At 34.0% G+C, this 19,046-nt stretch overlaps 3 protein-coding genes across 4 annotated transcripts; 2 read left to right on the top strand and 1 right to left on the bottom strand.

Annotated features, from left to right (window-relative positions):
* Positions 1-1,641: 1,641 nt before the first annotated feature.
* LOC103325870 (Protein kinase superfamily protein) lies at positions 1,642-5,990 on the bottom strand. Of its 2 annotated transcripts, XM_008228061.3 has the most exons (7): positions 5,747-5,990; positions 4,832-4,923; positions 4,331-4,446; positions 3,993-4,203; positions 3,438-3,675; positions 2,920-3,070; positions 1,642-2,274 (listed from the first exon to the last, which is right to left on the bottom strand). In XM_008228061.3, exons 2-7 carry the CDS (start codon positions 4,899-4,901, stop codon positions 1,837-1,839), a joined length of 1,224 nt encoding a protein of 407 aa, XP_008226283.2. In that variant the 5' UTR covers positions 4,902-4,923; positions 5,747-5,990; the 3' UTR covers positions 1,642-1,836. The 2 variants fall into 2 exon arrangements, with proteins under 2 accessions (XP_008226283.2, XP_088905350.1); XM_089049224.1 differs by lacking the exon at positions 4,331-4,446 and having other exon boundaries at positions 5,747-5,885.
* Positions 5,991-10,428: 4,438 nt separating this feature from the next.
* LOC103325871 (FAD/NAD(P)-binding oxidoreductase family protein) lies at positions 10,429-14,660 on the top strand. Its single transcript, XM_008228062.3, has 9 exons — positions 10,429-10,674; positions 10,778-10,877; positions 11,560-11,740; positions 12,178-12,253; positions 12,360-12,539; positions 13,080-13,177; positions 13,402-13,490; positions 13,591-13,764; positions 14,328-14,660. The coding sequence occupies exons 1-9, from the start codon at positions 10,632-10,634 to the stop codon at positions 14,497-14,499; spliced, it is 1,113 nt and encodes a 370-aa protein (XP_008226284.2). The 5' UTR covers positions 10,429-10,631; the 3' UTR covers positions 14,500-14,660.
* Positions 14,661-15,326: 666 nt separating this feature from the next.
* Positions 15,327-17,099, top strand: PSBR (photosystem II subunit R). Its single transcript, XM_008228063.3, has 5 exons — positions 15,327-15,555; positions 15,728-15,786; positions 16,213-16,268; positions 16,604-16,656; positions 16,832-17,099. The coding sequence occupies exons 1-5, from the start codon at positions 15,399-15,401 to the stop codon at positions 16,924-16,926; spliced, it is 420 nt and encodes a 139-aa protein (XP_008226285.1). The 5' UTR covers positions 15,327-15,398; the 3' UTR covers positions 16,927-17,099.
* The last annotated feature ends 1,947 nt before the right edge of the window (positions 17,100-19,046 follow it).

The following is a 19,046-nucleotide window of genomic DNA, read 5'->3' as shown; positions in this document are numbered from 1 at the left end:
CTAAAAGATGAACATCATACTTGTACATGATTTGGTTAATGCATGTCAAACTATATGAAGAGAAAATTACTTGCTTATAATCCAATCACTCAAGATCCACTCTGAATTTTTGCAGTCACTTAAACACCACGCTGCTCATGACTTTGTGATTATAAACTATGGAATCTAGTATATATAATACTTGCGAGACTTTCAAAAATTAAACAATTTAAACTCACTCACGCTCTTGCACACAATGAGGTTTGAACCCCCTCTCGACTTCGGAATTTACAGTCACTTCACCATCATGCTGCTCATAACTTTGTGATTATAAACTAGGAATCTAGTATATATAATACTTGCGAGCTGTTTTTCAAAATAGAAGTTAACATAATTATTTATTGTTTTATATTGTTGATCAGTTACTTAATTACTTAATATAATTTATTTCTTTTCTATTTAATCCATTTAATGTTATTGATTATTTTATTATTCATTATAAGTACTTACATGACTAAATTCTCCTTCAAATTGTTGCTTAATTACTTAAATTTCTATAATCATTTTCATTATTTACTATTTAATTCTTCCTTAGATAAATTTATTTATGTTCTTAGTTAATTTTCAATCTTCACAATTATTTTTTAAGCATGGTAAAGTGCCTAATTTTCATGAAAAATCAAATTGGTTTACATCTTTAATTATTTTTCCATTTTTGATTAAACAATAAATATAAGAATACGTACCATGTCCAGTAAATAACATGAAATAAATTGTTGCTTAATCACTTAAATCTCTATAATCATTTTCTTTATTTCCTATTTAATTCTTCCTTAGATAAATTTATTTATGTTCTTAGTTCATTTTCAATCTTCACTATTATTTTTTAAGCATGGTAAAGTGCCTAATTTTGATGACAAATCAAGTTGGTTTACATCTATAATTATTTTTCAATTTTTCATAAAATAATAAATATAACAACGTGTACCATGTCCAGTGAAATAAGGTTACTCATGTATCTTATCATGCAATTTTATAAAGTGTAAAATATTTTACTAAAAAATGATAAATAAATTACTAAGGGATGTTTAATTATCTTTCATTAATTACTCCAAATTTTCTAAGTCACAGAGTTTGTTAGCTCGCAGTATAATCAACTTAAATCACTCAAACCCACTATGCAATGCATTTCCTTCCAATTTTTTGTGTCAAAATAATAGATGATTGACTAAATAAACTTCTTCTAAAGTTTCATTAAAATTTTCCATGTATTTATCACAATTTCCATGATTTTTATTTAATTTTTATCGATATCGATATTTTCCCGATATTTCCATCGATATTTCCGTGTTTTTGAACCATTGATATTTCCGAAAGTATCGATATTTAAGACCTTGGTCAAGATACATCACATCATTTTCGGACATGAATTGATTAATACATGTCAAACTTGGTAGTAAGAGAAGATTACTCGCTTATAATCTATTGTCAAGTCAAGATACGTCATGGCGTGAGACGGATCTAACATGATAAACAATACCAAGAAATATGTCATAGTATATAATACAAATACAGACTCTACCAGATTATAGAACACAAGCTTGAGATAATTTCATTCCACTTGCATGTTGTGTGTTTGTGCGTGGAGTAGGAGAAAGCAAGGAAAAATAAAATCATCAAAATCTTTGAATTACCAAACCTTGATCCGTTTACAAAGAGTACCTCCGACTAGAAGGGTCTAGCTGAAAAAAAAATAAAGAGAAAGAAACACAATATACAATTTACATAAAGACAGCAGGCCCCAAAAACCTAAATGGGATAAAAATAAATTAAATCCACAAATTTTGTGAGGTCATATCATACGGTGCCGAAGGTGAAGCTCATAGTATTACCAGCTGAGGTTTCTGATGACATGGTTGAAATGAAGGTGGAAGTAGCAGCAGCTGAGGTTTCTAATGACAAGGTTGAATTGTCCTGGCTGTCTGAACCAGGGGACGCATTATAGGTACACGTAGTAGTCATTGTGTCACCAGGCTTGGTATTCTGAGGGGGTCTTACTTTGAGATCCATGAAATCAGATATTAACCCTGGCTTTGTTATCTTATTATCGTCAACAGCCTTCTCACCTCTTAGCATCTTGACCACGGATGACATGGACGGCCTGAGCTTCGGAGTGTCTTGGGTGCAGAGGAGGCCAATCTTTAAAAACCTACAAGCTTCCTCGGCATCAAAATCACCGTTCAATGATGTGTCTACCAGTCCAACAAGCTCCCTCCGCTCATAGACTTGCCATGTCTGCAACACAAGAATGCACTAGTAATTAATAGTGCCTATGCCTACAATAATTGATTGGTTATCTGCAGTGTAGAATTCAATATAAAACAAATAATCAAACATATTTTTAGGCGAAGTCGTTATGACATAAATGAATCAATGACTAAAACAATGAGTAGCATTTCAATAAAAATTCAGCCTTTTCCCTCATCACCGTGTCTTGCACACCTGCACTTTGGTAATACAAGCCAACATGGCTATGAAGGAAGCTGTTATAACACACAACTCACACAAATTTGTAAAAACAATATCTGTCCAAAATTGTCCAGCAACAAACGAATTGATGGGAAACAAGGTTGCAAACTTCAAAAGCCTTATCAGTTTATGTGCAGCATGTCAAAGACCAATTATTTTTTCTTTTAAATACCAACAGGAGTTTAGCAGTACCCAAATTACTGTGATCACTTAAGCCATAATGATTTTTCTCCTTGACTCTATCATTTACTTTAACGAATTAAGAAACAAAAGGTCTTGTAACCAGGAAATATGAAAGCAAAACTGCATCTACCAAAATCACATGACACATGCAATTGCCATCCAATGTTTTTCATTTAAACAAATTGAAAGAAAAAGCTTGTAAGGACAGAATAAATCTGAAATTAATACCCTTTCAAGCAGATACTGTTCGTCAATTGGTAGTCGTGTATTTGTATTACATCTTCCACTGACTATTTCCACAAGGAGCACCCCAAAGCTATAAATATCTGCTTTCCTTGTCAATTGCCCTCGTATTGCATACTCTGGTGCCAAATAACCTCTAAAACCAGAAATATAGATGTAATTACAAGACAGTAAATGCTTGGATTACGATACATCAACAAAGATATAGACAGACATCCAAAGGAAGATTTAAATGGAGAAAGAAAAGAGAGCATTATTCATACATTGAACATAAAAATTAATACTAAGAGCTCATCCAAGAAGGATATTCTAAGAACTAAATGATAAATTTAAGAGCATATGCATATGATTTGCATGATAAAAATTAATACTGTTTTCAACTATTTCTTCTCAATGTGAATTTTGTCTCTCTGAGGAAAAATATTGTAGCTCTAGTTTGGAACTAAAAATAGATTTGAATTTCAATTCCCGATTTTAAAAGGAAAGAGATCATCACAGCTTACATTGTTCCTGCCACACGGGTGCTAACATGGGTCATGTTGGGTGGAATAAGCTTCGCAAGACCAAAATCTGAAATTTTAGGCATTAGGTCTCTATCTAGGAGAATATTGCTTGCTTTGATATCCCTGTGAATAATATGTGGACGTACTTCCTCATGAAGGAAGGCAAGACCACATGCAATCCCGATGCATATTTCACGACGAGTTCGCCAACTGAACTGGATATTACTGTGAGCCCCACCTGAAACGAAACAGTTTAAGAACATAAGTTTCAAGAATAGAAAAATTGATCTCAGAAAAGGACTGAATAAATTCTAATGGAAATAGACCACAGGATCTAAGATAACAGAAATCGCACAACTCATAATGTATAAGGCAAGAATACAGAACTATATACTTAAATTTATTCATGACAGCTATTTGCATGAGAACTTCTCCTTTGTCATACCCAAGCACATTAGGTAACACATTCGCAAATTTCACATGCACACGCATTAACTCACTCACTTGTAGACACCAGCAAGAAATTTCAATTCAAGAACAAAGCTAGGTAATTACCAATAAGAGTTTGTGCAAGACTATTATTCTCAAGGTAGTTGTAGACCAAAATTCTTTGGTTTTCGTCAACACAACAGCCGTAGAGCTTAACTAGATTTTCATGCTCTATTTTTGAGATCACGTCAATCTCTGTCAAAAACTCCTTCACCCCTTGTTTTGATTCAGCTGAAAGAACTTTAATAGCAGCCATTTTTCCATCTTTAAGTTGTCCCTGATGATTCACAATAGCAATTAAAATAGGTGTCATTCACAAGGTCCTGGGAGAAATAATATTTCAATTGAGATCAATGCACCACAGGTGTATAAAACATATATTAAGACAGTAAATCTGAATATACCTTATAGACAGAACCAAAACCACCTTCCCCGATCTTATTGGCTGGACTAAAATCTTCAGTTGCGATTTTCATCTCTTTGTAAGTGTATAGTTTAACATCAGAAATGCCAGAGAGTTCTGTTTGCAGAGAAAACTTACTAAGAAACTTATGGGTGGGGAATAAGAAAAGTGTCTTATCTTAGGATATGAGCTTGTCAATGAAACAATAATCTCATAAGAGTAATGCTACAGACACCACAATAAATTACAAAATTATGGATACCAACTGATGTGGTAACATTTCATCTTGTTCATAATTGGTTTGTCCCTTGATCTCATCTATTTTTCACAACTAAGATCTTCTTGTCATGTCATTTTCCGCATCATTTGGTGAATAAAATTTGGGAAGAATTTTGGATCCTCTACTACTGATAAAAAATATATAAGTATTTTGTAGGAAAATAATCTTTCCAGAAAATTATGAAGCTCCGCTATCATTACTATGATCAGCGTTGCAGCCTACCTTTATCAACATCAGAACCGGGTTTTCTTGATGAGTTCACCCCTCTACGTAAGAAGGAAAAACAACTCATAACTGTATGAACACTTCAAGACCTGCCAACCAATGTAAGAACACTATTATCCAGAAGCACAATTGTATGGAAATGCAATATCAAAGGATTTGAGTAAGATGTAAACTTTCAAGAATGTATCCAACGGCTCCAAATCGGGAACTAATTCAAAAACTTCATGAAGAATGAACTAATAAATTCTATGTAACAGAAAGAATTGTCCTTGTATCCCAACTAGATTTCATCCATTCATTCAGATTAAGTATGACATCACATAGCAATAAAATATGCCAAAAACTAGATTAAAATGTGACTCACAAATTCATAACTAATGTTTCAAAAAGCCATTTACCCTTCAACCTCTGACAATTGTCTGTCTAGACAACTTGGAAGTTGACAGGTCCGGAATAGAATAGAATTAATTTTCTTCAACTCCTGCTAATTATTTGTAGTCCAGTACAATACAACACCGAATCAAGCATGCATTGACTCCGAAATTCTTTTTTTTCTTTGGAAACAACCAAAACTATAAACAAATATGCAGCTAATCTGGCTGCTTGATGATGATATTTAACTAAGAAGATCCAAATGAAGAACACTCATCATGTGGGCTATTCCAATCTGGTTGTGAATCCACCAGTTTACTAAAAAGGTGTCAACTTTAACATAACTAAAGTTTAACCAAAATGCAAAACAAACAGGTGAACAGGAGAGTTAAGAAAGGTTTAACAAAGAAAAAACATCATCTATGTAAATTAGAGACTTATTCAGGCAAACCCAACTTCAAGAAATCAAAAGGTGACAGAAAAAATGATTCAGAAAATAAAAAGATGGAAGATTGAAAAAGACCCAGAAGAGAAAATCACCTCAGGCGCTCAGAGAAAGAAAGAAAGGGAGGTTCTTGGCTTGTTGCCGGTGAAGATAACTATGGCCTTTGGTCTTTGGAGAAGACAATAGAAGAGATTAGAAATAGGAAGCAATAGTTGGGTTTTGTGAATTAATGTGAAAATGTGATTGGGAAGGTAGTCAGTCTCGGCGAAGTCTATATTGGTTGCGTACGCCCCTTTGAATTTTCTTTCTTCCTGATAGAGTGACTTCAAAAACCGACCCAAAGGCAGCCACCAAAATAATAATGCTTAAATTTGGGTGTGGGGTGTGTTTTATTTACGAATTGAACATGAAATCAAATAGAAGAAGTGGCGCGTATCGCAGTTACTTGTACACAGTAGAATGGAAATTGTCAAAAGTCAGATTCAAGTGTCATCCAAGACCCAGTCGTCACTTGGTGCTGCTTACACGTGTTAATAAATATGGAGTTTTCTTCAAGTTTCTGCTGTTCTTTTGCTTTTTCTATTAATATTTATAAGAATATCTAGTATCCTATTGCCTTTTTTTTTTTTTATCTTCAGATTACCAAGAAGATAATTTGAACTTAGGTACTAACAAGCGGTTCATTGCTCTAGTCAACTGGCGTAATATTCATAATAGGTAAAACGACTTGAGTTTACGACTTATTTGCTCATTATCTTCATTTGTCAAAATTATAGCATTTCTCATTCATAGAATTTGACTAATTAAAGCGACTTGAGTTTACGACTTATTTGCTCATTATCTTCATTTGTCAAAATTATAGGATTTCTCATTAGTAGAATTTGACTCCGCATTTCTCATTCATCAACTTACTTTTCATGAGGCAAAATTTATAGCAGATGCTTACTAGTTTGGTTCATCAATTTAACTCCGTGCATCTTTCAGCTCTTCCTACCTTTAAATTTGATTTAGGTGTCCTATAAACTTCTCCTTATAATTTACTCTTTTGTTTCTAAACAATACTTTTCACAATTTACTTGCATATAAGAAATGCATGAAGCAAATAAAAACTCACTAATCTAGGCATGGGCTTAGCTAAGTTAGTCATAGCGGATGTGCTTCTCATTTTGCATTCGAGTTCGAATCTCTCTCATCGTAGTATAGATTAGATTAAAGTATAATATTATTTGTATAAATAAATAAAAACTCACTAACATTTTGCAATATTTATATTAGAATAATAGTAATTAAAGATTATATATCTTGCAGTTTTTTTTTTTAGACATAAGATTTTTATATTATCTAGTTCGAACAAAATTAATCAAGTTTCTTCTTATTTGAATGTGTAGTAAAAACTCACAATTCGAGAACATGTCTGTTTGACGTGAAAGAAAAACCCCACTCTTAACTTAATTAAAACAACTGGTTTAATATTTGAATTATCAAAGCAAATTAGTATGCATATAAGAGCAAAGTTGGTTAAAACGAATGCGCTTTTCACTTTGTATTCGAGTTCGAATTTTTATTTTCATAATTTATATTAAATTAGAGAAAAATATTATTTAAATAAATAAATAAATAAAGTGACGGATTGTTGGCTCAACCACGTCTTAGTGGACCCTACTTATTCAGCGGTTTCACACTTCCATTCCATCGTCGTCTTGTCCTACAAAAGTCCTGGCTGCCCGATGATGCTGATGAAATTATTGAGTGCGTAAGATGAGCTGCTGCGTAAAGAATGTATTGTCCGTACAGCCACCAACTCATTACAGTCCCAACTAAAAGCATAATATAATAATAAATAAATAAATATATCCTAGTGGTGGGTTCATGGGAGACCTTTTTTTCCTTCTTTCTTAATTTCTTGATCAAAGGGTTTTACATGTTGAAGACTTTGGATTCTCTTTCTTCAAAAGCTATTAAGTTCACATTTCAGCGACTTTGAATTACGACATGGACCTTGGCTTGCTTGTTTTGTAGAGAGGAGGGGGTTGGGGGGAAGAACGATGAATGTCGAAATTAGGGTTTATTTTTCACATAACAGAAGAACCAAGATAATGAAGACTTGAAACTCTTATGGCCCTCCTAATGTATGCATGCAACTCTTGAATTTTACTCTATTTTCTTGTTTGTTGTGGTTATTAAACTGTCTTTTGTTGCTTTTATGTTCTTTGTGTTTTAAAATATATGCCTTGTTATGTGTTTTCATTAGAGCTTGAAGTTTATTTTCTAGCATCGTTGTCTCTGCATGCGCGTGAAAGGGAAAGAAGTTTATTAAAAATGTCAAAACTTAGTTTATTTTCAAGAGAAGAACCGAGATAATCGAAAAAGTATTAATTAGAAACTTTAGTTTCAATTCAATGCCATCTACTCCATTCTATAAATTTAGTCACCAAAAGTAGCAAAGATGCATTCATTCTCAGTGGATTTGATTTACTAAATTTTGGAGGAGAAATTACCACAACCCTGTTTGGTTTAATGGGTTTTGAGAAGGATCTTGGCATCTACTCTTGCACTGGTCTCAGACGTATTTTATGGAGATACAGCAAGGGGACTAAGTCCACCAAAATCCAAAGTCCAAAAGGATATTAAGAATGTGGGACATCAAGATAAGCCTACCCTACCTAAAATTAAATTCTACACGAAAATGTCAAATTGCCAAGTAAGTTGAATAGTTAAATTCTAACATGAAGGTGCTCTAAAAGTAACGTCAAAATTGTCAAACCATAAAGCATAAAGAGAATTGTTGTTTTAACAATTTTTTAATCTAGGGTATCACTATGGTTTAATCTCTCTTCTAAAACTTTACCCATCCTATGGACCATTTGCTTTTAAAATTATAATAAAGACATATTATATTACATTTTGTGTGTTTCGGGTGATTATTATTGTACGATTGTATCTTGTTAGATTCAACTTTTGGAATCAATAATGTTTTTTTTTTTCTATTTGACTAACTGACCTAACTCATATTTGTCATTTGTATTTTTTTTTTCCTATTAAAAGATTTAAAGATGGCACGTGATTTTATTGGTAGAATCTTAGGCTGCTCATTCAGGCCTATATTTTTATTAATGGGTGGGGCATTTGAACCTCTTTCAGGCATGTTATGCCATCTCCAAGTGAGGGCTATATCATCAAATATAACCCAGAATTCTCAAAACTTATCTCCGATAGTGGGCTACACAAAAGGCTAAAAAAAAAAAAAAAAAAGAGAGAAGGACACACAAAGGGCAAATTCCTAAAAATCAGGCCACATGTGGCCCTTTGGCTAGTCTGGACTAAATAATTGGATGGACCCATCTGCTTTTTTTTCCCTATATCAACTAGGTCATTTGTGACCATTGATTAAAAAATCGTTGCAAATCAAGGGTTTGGAACAACTCTTACCTCATTCTTACATAATTTCTCACAACATCTTCATTGTTTTACATATTATTCTTCCTCAATTTCATCCTTTACATAATTTACATACTAGTAGAAGATGATGATTATTTTTATACAAATTTATAAATAAACCCAATCCTAGACATGTATTTATAAAAAAAACTCAAGCACTATTTAAACATAGAAACACACCCAAAATCAACGCCAAAGTCAACTTTTTGGGTGTGTTTATAAATGGGTTTTGAGTGTGTGTAATGATGGATTTTGGGTGTGTTTATATGTTTAAATAGTGCTTGAGTTTTTTTATAAATTCAACCCCCATTTTGGGTATTTTAGTGAAACTCCCTTATTTTTAATTGTTAAGTTGTTGTTTCTAAATTAATGTTTAAGCTGTTGTTTTTAAATTAATATTTAAAAAAAATTAATGAATTTTTAAGTTGTTTTTTTTATAAATAGTAGTTTAATTAATTAATTAATTAATTAACATAATATATTAAAAATTATTAAAATATTACATTTAGCTCTTTACTATTGCTAAGACTAGGGGTGGGCGCGATGCAGTGCGATATTGAGCTCGATACCGAAAATTTGAATCGGTATAGTGCAGTGCGGTATTATGGTTTGCAAAATTGATGCACCGTGCATCGTACAAATCGATATCGATGCGATATCGGTACCATTTCGGTACCAAAATGATACAACTAAAAAATGAACTAATTCAATATTCAACACCAAAATAAGTGATGCCTAAGTTACAAATTCAAAGATTCAACATATTCAATATCCATCAACATTTTCAATATTCAATATCCATTAACATATTCAATATCCATTAACATATTCAATATCCAAATCCTAATCAACATATTCAATATCCAAATCAACCAAATCAATATTTATCCATCAACATATTCATCAAATCCAAATGGTTAAAACTCATGCATTATGGCTTACAAACCAAAAGAGTTAAACTTATGCCTTATGGCTTACAAAAATACAAACACAATCCAAACATAAATGACAAAAGCGTTTGAGAAATTGAAAGGCAAGCGAGAGACGAGAGCGAGAGAATGAAAAAAATTTATATTTCAATAGAGTCTATTCGATGCAGATGCGTTATTGGCCGTATCAAGATCTTGATATCGCTACCATACCATACTCGATTGAGTGCAGATGCAGTGCATCTTGAATATCTATCGGTATCAAATGAAATGGTATGAATACAGTTTGATATTTCGGTTTAAGATGTCCACCCCTAGCTAAGACTGTTAAAATATAGCCCGACACTATTTTTAATAAAAATCATTTTTCAGAGGCTATATTTAGTCCTCCCCACCTATATACGGCCTTAAGATCAAGTTTGAATCTTCAGTGGTGCAGCAGAATCCAACCCAATCGGCCCTACATTTTCCATTAACTACTACCAACTACCTCTTCTGCCGGGATGAGGGTTATTCACCCGAAAGCTTATTGACTATCTCTCTGTCTTTCTCTTCTCATACACACTGAGCAGACGGTGGTGAGGAAAGAGCACAACAAAAGAAGAAAGAACATATGATTATGAATAGCACTAAGGTTGCTGTGGTGGGAAGTGGAAGTAAAGCATCAAAACCCATTTGGCATTCCCTTAATTTGTATTTTGTTTTCCTTTATCAAAAAAACTTATCTGATCAGTACATTTTTCTTTAAATTTAACACAGTTTCAGGAGCAGTCTGTGCATCAAATCTTGCCAGAAATGGAGTATCTGTGACATTGTTCGAGTCTGCCAGAGGCCCTGGTGGCCGCATGTCTCAAAGAAGGTACTTTTTCTTGTTTGACATTCATTTTCACTTTTAAAGTTTTGATTTGGTTGAGGGGTGAGGACTCAAATGTTCAATTGATTATCAGAAATGGGTTTTCCTGATTATCCTCTGTTTGGTTAATGAGAATATTTGGGCACACTGAATAAGTTCACGGGTTGTTGATTGTAAGCAGTCCAAAAGAAAAAGATTGAGGTGCTACAAGATGCTAGTTAACAACCTTGAACTTTAAATTGAATGTATGTGATTGGACTTTGTTCTCTCTTTGATTAGGGAAATAGCCATAGAGTTTTACTAAATTCTCAGAAAGAAAAAAAGAAAAAAAGAGAAAGTTTTATAGAAGTTGTTTCAAATTGATATGACTGCTTATTTGGAAATGCCATATCGGTTTACGGCCCTTTTACCAACTGATATGACCTGAGAAAAAAAAGTTTTAGAGAAACTGTTTTCAAACTGATACGATTGCTTATTTAGAAAGGCCATATCAGGTGATCATTTACAAACTGATATGACCACTTAGTACATTTACCATTTCCTTAAGGAAAAAGGCCTTTGATTTTGAAGTTATTTGGAATTTCATTTGCAAATATATTGAATGTGGGAACAAGTTGTTCAAAATGAGTTTCTTTTTCTTTTCAATTACTAAAAACTTAGTTATGATATCCATTTCCAATTCATATAGAGAAGTTGCTGAAGATGGGAAGGAGCTATTGTTTGACCATGGTGCTCCGTTTTTCAATGCCAACAACACTGAGGTTCTGGGTCTTGTTCGTGAATGGGAAGCAAAGGGTCTTGTTGCTTGCTGGAGAGAGAAATTTGGGTGTTTTGATCGTGTTTCCAACAAATTTGTGGACCTAGAACAGGTTTGCAAGTACCTTTTAATCAACAACATTGTTTTATAATGGTTGTGAAATAGGTTGGCTCATGGTTATAGTGATATCTATGTTTCAACTTGACTAAAATCATTAATCCCCTTCCCCCCCTTCCTTGCCCTGGATCAGTTGCTATGTTTGATGAATTGGTTTGTTTTTCTAGTATTGTTGTGTTAAGTTTCTTTTCAAAAAAAAAAAAAAAAGTATGGTTGTGATGAGTTGGTTCCAAACCGCAGTAATATGACTTTTTGGTGTTATGCTCTGTGATGTTCTTTTATGTTACTTGGCCATATAATAATCGAAATTGTTATTGTTGTTGCCATTGTTTCTTCTGCTGAGCCTTTCTTAAATGTATGTTCCCAGCTGTATCCTCCATTTTATAGTCGAGACATGTCATTTCAGCCAATCTGAATATCAATTTCATTTAGGAAGGATTAAGAAGTAAGAGATATGTGGGTATCCCAGGCATGAACTCTGTATGTAGAGCATTGTGCCACGAGCCTGGTATGTTCTAAATTCTAATTCTACTAATTTTCTGTTGGCATGATTTCCATTCAGGGTTAAATATGTACTTGCAAAATTGCTTATTTTGCACTGTATTTGTCCTTAGGAGTGGAAAGTAAGTTTGGAGTGAGTGTTGGGAGATTGGAATGGCTAGAGGATGAGAATTTGTGGTCATTGATTGGTTTAGATGGGCAAAATCTTGGCCAGTTTAAGGGAGTAGTTGCAACAGACAAAAACATTGTTTCGCCCAGGTTTACAAGTGTTACAGGGAGACCACCACCTCTTGGTAATGAATGCAGTCCTTCAAGTTCTTTTTATTGAAAACATGCATAGAAAAATTCCTGCAGTGTTTTGTCTGTTTAAAAAGCTATGTTTCTTTTCATGACGAAGAACTGTTTCTTAAGGGGCAGTTCTTGGTAAGATTATCACTTTTGATGGTTTATTTTATGCATGCTTTGTCTTATTGTTGGGTCATATTGCTGATCTTGTCCTCTTGACTAGTAATTTAAGTGGATGCTACAACCATCATCTAGCAGCAAATACATATTTGTACCACTATAACACATAACTTCCTTCCTTCCCCAAAAGCAATTGAACTCTCACCATGGAAGAAAGGATACTTGAGTAGGGTTACATAGAATAATATTTGGAATGCTTACAGTGTGTGATTGGATCAAATAAAGCCTCCTACTTTCTGATCATTTACTTGGAACTTGACCACTTTATTAATACACCCATAAGCATGCCCACTTTTGTTGTTGCTAAAGAATAGCAATAGCATACAAAGCACCGCAATCCTAATCATTTTGCAATCTGTGCACTGCAGATTTAAATTTAGTTCCAGAAATGGCGGTTAAGTTGAATGATATTCCTGTCCGCCCGTGCTTTGCTCTCATGATAGCATTTGCAGAGCCTCTGTCATCAGTAAGATATTTATTATGGCATTCCTTAAAGCTATATAGTCATCTGAAAACTTTCTGGACTCATAAATTCTATTTGGTTCATCATCTTTTCTCTTCTCTTGGGATGCTGGGTTTGGGCTTAGTGTATCCCCCACAACCTTTTATGTCACATTTTTAATTTGAACACTTTTTATACTCCATTTGAGGTTTACCTGGGCTGACCCCGGGGCCTTATCTCTGATTCAGATACCCTTTAAAGGCTTCTCAATAAAAAATTCTGAAGTTCTAAGCTGGGCTCATTGTGACAGCAGCAAGCCTGGCCGTTCCACCTCTAGGTACTCATGGAATATAACCATCCACCTAGTTTGTTTTTAGTTTTTGTTTTCATTGTGTTTATCATGTAACTAACATCCATTGCTTTCTTTCTTTTTTAAGTGAGCGATGGGTTTTGCATTCAACAATGGAGTATGCTGAGACTATAATTGCTCAAACTGGACTTCAGAAACCTTCAAATGCAACATTGACAAAAGTGGCTGAAGAACTCTTCCAAGAATTACAAAGCATGGGACTTAATATCTCACAGCCCCTTTTCAAGAAAGCTCATAGATGGTCAGTACATTCTGGAGCTCAATGTTTTAGTGCTAGTTGTCGGATCAGATAGAAAAACATAAATAAAAGGACTTTTTTGGCCAGCAATAAAAGGACTGTTTGAGCTCAGGCCAATCAGTTCAATAAGGGAGACTCTTAGATTAGTAGGTCAGAAAAGATAATCCAGGTCAAATATTACCTTCATTTCAGGCTGAAGCCATTAATTTCACTTCTTATGATCTGTGGACAATGTGTGAGCCCAAGCCACAGAACATATACCTTTGAATGTTTTCCAAGCCTAAAAATAGCTGTGAAATGAAATGTTATAGGTTCAAAAAGGGTTTTGCATCAGTTTGTCAATAGAAGGTGTAGTATGTATAGTTATTATTATTTCCTCTTGTATTAGTAAAAAGTCCACTAAAATTTTGAAAAAACTTGGTAGTTGTGGATCTGAAATAATTGTGGGAAGGTGTAATCTCAAAATCATTGTCTAGAAAAAAAAAAAAAAAAAAAAAGTATTGAATTCATCCTTGATACTCTGCAATGAATTAAAGCTATGCGATACCTTTGGATTTTGTTGACAGGGGAGCTGCTTTTCCAGCTACAAGCATAGCCAGAGAGGAGAAATGCCTTTGGGATAAGAACAAGAGGCTTGCCATCTGTGGTGATTTCTGTGTTAATCCAGATGTTGAAGGTGCTATAGTTAGTGGCATAGCTGCAGCTTCAAAACTTACAGATGTCCTCAGCTGCTTATGATATTCGTAGTGTTACGACTTATGAGTTTCTTTTCCTCTGGATTTGGTATTTACTGCTGAAATGTGTAACATGGCTTGACTCTACTAGGAAAATAATCTCAAATTTATAAGCAAATTTGATGTTCAATAATCAATATGAAGTTATGAACAAATTCCAGATCATTTCAAGTTCTTGTAACAATAATGAATCATGTCTACTTCCATATATTCCAATATGCATGAATTGATTCATATGATACTGTGCGAGCTCATCTGAGCTTTAACCACCCCTTCCTGTTTTTTCTTTATTAATCTAATGTTTGAGCTGAACGTAACGTAATAGTTGGCGCTGTATATGTCATTGAGAACATGTCAATATTATTGTTGCTAACAAAAGATACCAACATGTTATCGATACATTTTTGCCAACATCGATAGAATGTTGATGTGCATATTAATAATCCAATTTTTAATTAAAAACCGGAGCTCCTGCGGGGAGAATTTATGCTTAGTGTAATATTAAAGAAACAAATGGTAAATATATATTTTTAATGATGTTACAGAAGCAAAAACACAAAACAATGGAAAGAGTTTAAGATGGTGTCCAGGTTCGGTCTCTAAACCCATTAATCTCTTATCCATTTGGCCTTAGTCCACGTGTCAGATTTAAGATTGGGTTGGCACTTGCCAGTCTCCAAGAGAATTGAGAGCAAAAGAAATTTCCCATTTTGATAATGTTTGTAACATCATATCCAGAACCAGCCACAGAACCACAGCCACGTGTCAGCCCAGCAATCACTTTTCCATGGTTAGTGTTATTATTATCAGGGGACTCAGATGCCACAAACCACACGATAGCCAATCATCAAAGTTGTAGAGAAAGCTAAAAGCTCAGAGCCTGAGAAGACAGAGAGGGTGAAAATGGCAGCCTCAGTTATGGCTTCAGTGAGTCTAAAACCATCTCCTTTCACTGTTGAGAAGTCAGCAGTGAGAGGCCTTCCCTCTCTTGCCAGGACTTCTTCTTCATTCAAGGTTCAAGCCAGTGGTGGCAAGAAGATCAGAACTGACACACCCTATGGTACATATACATACTCGCCCTTCTGCCTTAAATTAATTTATTTCCATGCATGTGAATTTGATAATACTATTTTGTCGGAAAAAGTTCTGAATTCAAATCTCGTGGACAAACAGATGTTAAAACTATATGTACATGTTTTTGATATGATAAATAAAATAAAAATGTGCTGCAGGAATCAGTGGTGGCATGAACTTGAAGGATGGGAAAGATGCCTCCGGGAGGAAGCCTAAGGTAATTAATTGGTCTTTATTACTCTGAATTTGTTACGATTTCTGTCTATAAATAACCAGGTTGTGCTAGTGCAAGCCTTGCATCAGTTTATGTACTTGGGTACTATGGGTTATTTGTAGGGGGGAAATCACAGTCTGAAACGCGTGCTTGAATTCTTCTTTTGGAATTCTAATGAGTTATTTTTGCACGCGTCTGTGATTTGTTCGTAAGGAGGAAGGAACCAAGCAGTGTTCTTGTAGGAGAGGCTTACTGACCAGAATTCTTTCACATGCTTTTCATCCTTTCCTTGATCTTCTTTTAGTTCAGAGCAGCACTCTAGACAGATTAATCCTATGACAACTACAACTTTCATGCTTCGTTTTTTTCCTTTTCTGGCACATCCACTCGATCTGCTTGTAATTTTTTGACCTTTAAACTTTGGTTCAGGGTAAGGGTGTCTACCAGTTTGTAGACAAGTATGGTGCTAATGTTGATGGCTACAGGTACAACTCTCAACCTTCATTCATTCAATTTGTGTTGTGGATTTGGATTTCCTACTTCTCTTGGTACTACTTAGTTTTTAATATGAGTCGTTTATTTCCAGTTTAAGGGTTAAAATCTACATGTCAAAATGTTCATGATTATTTTAACTCACCGGCACCATTAATTTTATATAATCACATATATCATGTTTTTGAAACATCCATAATACTACTAGACTATGGTTTTGAGAATGACTATCCTTTTAGTTGGGTGATCCCCTCTAACCCTTTAAGTGGATAAAGCTTCAACTTACCACAATCAATTGTTGAATTAATTTCTGATGATTGATATGCAGTCCCATCTACAACAGAGATGAATGGTCACCATCTGGTGATGTTTATGCTGGGGGTAAGCAACTTCAACTTTATAAGAATTTTTGTTTTAATTCCGCAATTCAGGTCAACGGGGTTTAATCCAGTGGAAAATTCCGCAATTCAGAAAGCACAGTTGTATTATCTTCTTGCTTAGTTAATGTATTAACACTTATGGAGGTGAAATTAATATCTATGCATGGAAATTGCAGGTACTACTGGCTTGGCCATCTGGGCTGTTACCCTACTTGGCATTCTTGCAGGGGGTGCTCTTCTTGTCTACAACACAAGTGCTTTGTCACAGTAGAATTATTAATTAATCCTCTGTTGTTGTAATGTATGTGCTGTTAATTACTATAGCCTACCCCAACTAGCTGTCCTGATGAAGAAGAAGAACATTAAAGAAATACTCTGTGCAAATCTTAATTGTAATGTTTTGGCATGGATTGTTCAATTTGATGCCTGTAATGTTGTGCTGGACTTCTTCTCTTTCATTTATTTTTATGTTTTTTTTTTAATTTAGTTGGATTTATGTAAAATATAAAAGCTGCTTGGTGTGCATGTTATAGAAGAAGAAAGAATACTCATTTTGAATCATAATCTTTTGGTTGTGGCAAAAACATGGCCATCTCAAACAGAAGCCTCCCCTTTAGTTATTGCCTAGAATATTCTGTGAATGAAATAAAGGAAAATTAGATTAGAACATGGCTTCGATCTTAGGTCATCTCCAACGGTAGGTTAAATCCTCAAATTTAGCCTTTTCACACTCAAAACTCATCTCTAGCAAATGGGCTAAATATGTCATGTAACTGGGCCAAACCAAGTCAGTGGGCTGAAGGGGCCAAATTTGGCCTAATTCTTGGGTGGGCTATATCTTTTTATATTATTATCTTTTTTCAAAAGCACCCAATGGCAAAGACCAACGTCTTCATTGGCACGGGGATGCCAAGATAAGCTTTCCACATCAGTATTCCTAGCAAATTAAAAAGTGACACATGTCAAAACTTTAAGACTTTGAAAAAAAATTTATTTTTTTCACCTCTGCAGCCCCTCCTCCGTGTCCTCCTCCCCTGCAACTCAAACCCCTCCCATACTAAAAACTAATAAAATATTGAGGGAATTATGATTTAACCCTATACTGCTAGAGATGGTAAAAATATAGTCCAACACTATTCCTTAAAAAACTATAAATAATGGGTTAAATTTTATGGGTAAACTATATTTAGCCTTCCACTATTGGAGATTGCCTTATACCCCAAGAAAAAGGGAAAAGAGCACCTAAAAATATAGAGATAAATGGGATATTTGGAGACAGAAACAGGGAGATTGATTGCATTTTATCTCAATCTATCTTTGGTTATATAGAGATAAATGTCTTTTTGTAAGATGATGGCATTAACATAAAAATATATATAATAAAACCATAGTATGGTATGTATGTGTAACATTTTCCTCACACTACATATGAAAGTCTTACTGATATGATAAAAAAATTCATGTGAATATTGTAAGAAGGTGGTTGTATGTAACCGGCATATACAAATTCATTGAAAGTTATTTTTTATAGTACAAGTGGTAGTCAAAATTAAAGGGAATGAGGGTGTCTTATACACACAACTAAGATGTATGGGGATTTGAACCTGAGACTTTTGATCTGCAAGTTAAAGCCCTTTTCACTAGGTTAGACCCTATTGGTAAAAAAAAAGTTAAATGTAATATGACTTATATCCTAATTATATTTAATTTAATTCATTTTTTTATTAGGCCCCAATTGAAATTATTAATAGTTGGACCCCCGTTTAAAGGGTACACTTGTGTGGTATTATTATTTCTTTGCTAATTTTTTTTTAATAAAATAATTATTGCTTAGGTCGCCAGAATCTAGATGCTTAATGTAGAAATATACATGCATATGGAGTTGGTTTGGAAATGTAATGGTATTTTTTTGGCAAAAAACCAAAAAAATCAAATGGTATTATTTTCCCATATCAACATTTCCCTTTGGTATTTTTAAAATAATTTAGTTCAGAGTAACAACCAACTTTGAATACCAAACCCAACGAAATTTTTTAACAAATTATTATTTTTAATGCAGTAAATCTGGGTTTAGTTGTTTAATTAGCTCTTGATGGTATAATTAAATGAGAAGGTTCATGTTAACTTGTATATCTACATACACATATAACCAGTTCTTACTTCAAAAATGTAAATAAATAAACTTCTCAATCACTAATCTTACTTTAAAAAAAAACTTCTCAATCATTAACCTTCGTGTGGGTTTGAACACAAAACTCTACTGGTTCTGAAAACCAGTAGATTTTAAGAGTGGGTGGATTTGACAAGAACTCAATATATTTAAAAAAGCCATCCTTTTTTTTTTTTTTTCCACCCTTTGAAGGATGACAAAACACGGGGACCCTTTTGTTC

This window comes from Prunus mume, linkage group LG3 (genome assembly GCF_029339155.1).
Source record: "Prunus mume cultivar Tortuosa linkage group LG3, ASM2933915v1, whole genome shotgun sequence".
NCBI lineage: Eukaryota > Viridiplantae > Streptophyta > Magnoliopsida > Rosales > Rosaceae > Prunus > Prunus mume.
Note: the sequence above shows the minus strand (reverse complement) of the source record. Positions and strands in the feature narration are given on the sequence as shown.

Coding starts and splice junctions, on each gene's coding strand:
- LOC103325871 (XM_008228062.3), top strand. CDS start 10,632: ATGATTATGAATAGCACTAAGGTTGCTGTGGTGGGAAGTGGAA. Junction 13,178..13,401: donor TTGCAGAGCCTCTGTCATCA/GTAAGATATTTA, acceptor TCTCTGATTCAG/ATACCCTTTAAAGGCTTCTC. Junction 13,491..13,590: donor CCTGGCCGTTCCACCTCTAG/GTACTCATGGAA, acceptor TTCTTTTTTAAG/TGAGCGATGGGTTTTGCATT.
- PSBR (XM_008228063.3), top strand. CDS start 15,399: ATGGCAGCCTCAGTTATGGCTTCAGTGAGTCTAAAACCATCTCCTTTC. Junction 16,269..16,603: donor GCTAATGTTGATGGCTACAG/GTACAACTCTCA, acceptor ATTGATATGCAG/TCCCATCTACAACAGAGATG. Junction 16,657..16,831: donor TGGTGATGTTTATGCTGGGG/GTAAGCAACTTC, acceptor TGGAAATTGCAG/GTACTACTGGCTTGGCCATC.
- LOC103325870 (XM_008228061.3), bottom strand. CDS start 4,901: ATGAGTTGTTTTTCCTTCTTACGTAGAGGGGTGAACTCATCAAGAAAA. Junction 4,447..4,831: donor CGGTTCTGATGTTGATAAAG/GTAGGCTGCAAC, acceptor CTCTGCAAACAG/AACTCTCTGGCATTTCTGAT. Junction 2,275..2,919: donor AACAGTATCTGCTTGAAAGG/GTATTAATTTCA, acceptor CTTGTGTTGCAG/ACATGGCAAGTCTATGAGCG.